At 40.5% G+C, this 4,063-nt stretch overlaps 1 protein-coding gene across 1 annotated transcript; it reads right to left on the bottom strand.

Moving 5' to 3' along the window:
* Positions 1 to 2,549: 2,549 nt before the first annotated feature.
* MELLADRAFT_113765 (uncharacterized protein) lies at positions 2,550 to 3,639 on the bottom strand (the record flags this gene model as incomplete). The annotated part of the gene is made up of 3 exons (XM_007418505.1): positions 2,550 to 3,060; positions 3,306 to 3,372; positions 3,579 to 3,639. 3 exons carry the CDS (start codon positions 3,637 to 3,639, stop codon positions 2,550 to 2,552), a joined length of 639 nt encoding a protein of 212 aa, XP_007418567.1.
* Positions 3,640 to 4,063: the final 424 nt, after the last annotated feature.

Raw genomic sequence — 4,063 nt, 5'->3', positions numbered from 1 at the left:
AATTTATCAAACTGGGATTCCAGTTTTTCCTCTAGTTTTCTCTCAATAATGTTATCAAGGTTATTATCATAAGGAACATTGATGTTCTTCTTTGTCTCAAAAAATTGATCAAGTCTGTTATCAATTTTGTTTTCAATTTTACTACTCAGCACCTCACTCAACTCTCTCACCGACTTACTGTCTAGGCTCACATTTTGAAGGCTCAGTAAATCTACAATCTCACTGTGGTGTCTCTCATTTTCTTGAGCAGAAGAACTTTGTTGCATTTCAAGTTGTTCTAATAGGTCTATCATAACTTGCCTAAGATCTTTAATTTCAGAACCTACTCGCTTATACAACTCTTTAACATATTTATTTGTAGAGACAATACTTTCCTGATAATAACCTATCATGTCCTCATCTTTTCGTGTTTCTCTGGACAATTGATCTAAATGATCATTGATCAAATTAGTCCATGGCTGTGCAAAATTATTATGAATGATTGTTGTGAATAAACTTACCAGGTGTGCATCATTATCACTTAATGATAATGGTGGTTGTTGGTCTGATGGTGGCTCCCTTCGCGCTTTGCTAAATACTTGCCCATGGCCACTTGAGCTCGGACCACTGCGTCCGAGTCCGTGATGTTCGCTCTTTGGCGCACGTTGCGTTGAAAGTGATTCGATCGAGGGCGTTTTTTGAAACGACTTGATCGAGCTTCCTTCTCTTGTGGAGTAAGCTCGCGGAAACTGGATGGGTCGAGCCAATGAGGGCGCCAGCTCTGCGTGCCCGCTCGAAGCCATTTGGCTATCTCCTGAACCACCAAGTCCTCTTGATACTGGTACTTGTGGGTCAGGAGATTCCATACCTTGCGGCTCTCGAAGACCACGCTGGAGCAGATCGCTCTGCCGTCCGGGTGATCGATCCCGAGAGCTCGAGCTCCTTCCCAGCGCTCGTATTGGGCTCGTAGGGCATTCCATTGAAACACGATGTCCGGATGAACTACCTGAGGATGCTGGTGCTGGACCTACCATGGTCAAGTCAGCGAGTGATCTAAGAGGTGTAGATGTCATAGGCTGATACACCTTACCTCTGGCTGGTGGTCGGCCACGACCCCTGGTTCCAAGTGGTTCACTTGAACGATCGGTCGGTCGTGGTCGATCACCATCGGTGGTGGAGTTGGTTGTTTGGGATCTGCGGCGTGATTCACTTCGAGTCGAAGGTCGCGAATACATAATAACAATCAAAAAACTATTAAATAAATAAAAATGAAAATAAAGGTACAAATCGACTGGATACACTCACTACTTGGGTCTCGTATTTCGATGTGAGCTGGTATTTGTAAATAAGCGTCGATGTAACTGGCTGGAGGTGCGAAGCTGTCTTCTGGTTCGTATCTACGAGGTAATGGCGTAGGTTCGGATACGATAGACCTACCGTCAATCGAATGCAAGCTGGCTTCGATTGCTGGTGTACTTGTTGGCGAGTGAACAGTGCTGATCGGCGAATATCTTGCTGCTTCAGAGTCGATGTCGTGGATCCAATCAACTAACTCCTGTAACGAGTCTTGATGGTGGTTTTCTATAGAAGCCACTTAAAACAAGATAAAAAGAAATGATAAATCAGAAAAAAAAAACTTGATAGGTAGGAATTTGGTTGAGATGAATAAACAATTAGCTGACTTGTTAATTTGTTTCAGTTGCTTGCACTACAAAAAATGTCATCTTTTCTCATGAGACTAGAAAAGTCACGTGACATAGAAAAGTTTTGTCCATACTTTTCTTTTCTCACTTTACTATGTTTGTACATCTGGATTTTACCTTAAGATATAGAGTAAATTTTGATTACCAAATTTGCAGTTGACTCCACGAACAAACCAAAAGAATGCTATACAGGACAAGATATATGATAACTGACTAGAAATGCTTAAGATGATGATTCAAACATCATGTCTAGTATTTTATAAGAAAAGATATGAAACCTAGCTAGTGAGTACTTGTACTGAAGTCAGATCTAAGTAATCCAAATGTATAATGAAGGCTTCCTTTGATCAGAAAAAAAATACGAAAAGGAAAGTTACTTAATCTTGCACAGGATCTTTTGTGCACACATATAATCTAGAGAAAATTGCTCTCAGATAATCACAAACAACACATTGCCAATCAATCATTTGACAACTTTTGACCCTTGCATATTCATCAATGTGTACAGTCCCAACTCAATACACGTTGATGCACATATTTGAACAAAAAACTTCTAAGTATGACTGTAAGACAAGGAAATTCGATACATCGATATCACACACCATATCACAAGGTCACAACAGTGGAATTTCAGATTTCAGTGAATCACTAGACTAACGAGATCGGAGGCTAGTGGTGTGGCAGGTTTGGAAACCGGTGAGGTGGGTTCAGGATTAGTTCGAGCTACACTGCAGCATCCTCAAAATCGCAAGTGCGTTTGCTAGGTTCAAGAAAGTGAGATGATCATAGATGATGTGACAAAATACAAGTAAAGTGAGTTGTGTGAAGACATTTATCATGATACGTTGTGATTTATTAAATGTTTACTCACTTCTCCCTAGAAAGAATTGCTCCACGTCTTGCCACGTCTCTGTTGTAACGTTTGAATGCGCGCATATACTCTTTACGTTCCGCGCGTGATTTCTTTAGTTGCTCCTTGAGTATATGATGATGGGCGGAAACTTCGGGATCAGGCAAACCCAATGCCATTTCTACATATCCCACTACACGTTCAGCATCACAGAGATAAGAAATAGTATCATGAATCTGATCCTGGATAGCACTAAGATGATCTTTTATCAAGTCAAGTTCTTGGGTGTTGAGAAATCGATAGCGTTCTACATGTTTTTCAAGAGCCTGAGGGACCAAATGGTAGCATCCCGAATCAAGGTGCAGTTCAAAACGCAGATTGAACGAGCTGATGCGCTCTGGAGAAGTCTGTTGTGAAAGTTCCGAGGTTGGAGTTCGAGTTTGGAAGGCCATGGCTCGTAGCTCAGGCATGACACTTCCCCGTGATTGACCATAGATCATGAAAGTTGGGAACATTGTGGCAACTTTCCTAAAAGAATTGTCAGAATAGAGAAAAGATAAACTGGAAATCGAGTGAAATATCATTGACTAACTTGAATATAGGTGATAATTAAACGAAACGGAGACAGGACAAATCACTCAAAGTGAGTTAGGCCCAAGCGAGGTTGACATGGTTTATTATCATAAGAACAAAAAACGAGATGGGTAGGTGTTTTCAGAGGTGAAAGGGCATTGTTAATTTGCCTTGGTGTTGATCTGTAGTTATCTTCTTACCCTTTCCTAATCTCGTTCCTAATCCCATTGCTTGCCCCACTCATGCACCACTTGCATGCATGGAATTCTTTATGAACATCCGATAATATATATTATATTTACACAAAGTCATGTTAATAAATCGGCTCTCTCGAAGATGGATATAAATTTCTTCCTTTATTATTTCCCAACTCGTGCGCTAGGGATCGTGAAGGTATTGTCATGATATAACTTTAAGTCTCGAAAACGGGCAACTCATTGATTCTGCACTTTTACCATCACACCCCAACTCACCCTTTCGAATGTGCACTGTGACATAACAAAAGGAAAAATATGTACGTGGTTTAACTTTCATGATCCCCTGTATGATGATATTTCAGCAATAGATCCCGCCACAACATAGAAAAGAACAATGTACGTGAACTAAAGCAATCACTGACTCACAAAAAATACATCTGTCTTTTATGAACCGCCACTACCTGTTCTTTTTTATATCAGATATCTAATTTCAAAGATTATAAAGGTGAATTTTCACATTCAGTGATGATACTAGATCAATACCTTCAGATAGTTTGTCTTTGTTAATTTTCTGATAATTAGCTGTTGATCTAATCGTCTGGATTCTTTCTCACAGATATGACGAAAAGTAAAAGCCGCAAAGGGTCGCTTAAGTCTCCTGGGGCTTCGATGGTTGCGGATCATAGTCTGAAGACGAAGGAACCAACTAGCCCTACCCCAAACTCAACCCAAACTGCTAAAGATCCCAGCACGAGTCAAAA

The sequence above is a fragment of the Melampsora larici-populina genome (genome assembly GCF_000204055.1).
Source record: "Melampsora larici-populina 98AG31 unplaced genomic scaffold MELLAscaffold_94, whole genome shotgun sequence".
Taxonomy (NCBI): domain Eukaryota; kingdom Fungi; phylum Basidiomycota; class Pucciniomycetes; order Pucciniales; family Melampsoraceae; genus Melampsora; species Melampsora laricis-populina.
This window is presented reverse-complemented; position numbering and strand designations above follow the sequence as displayed.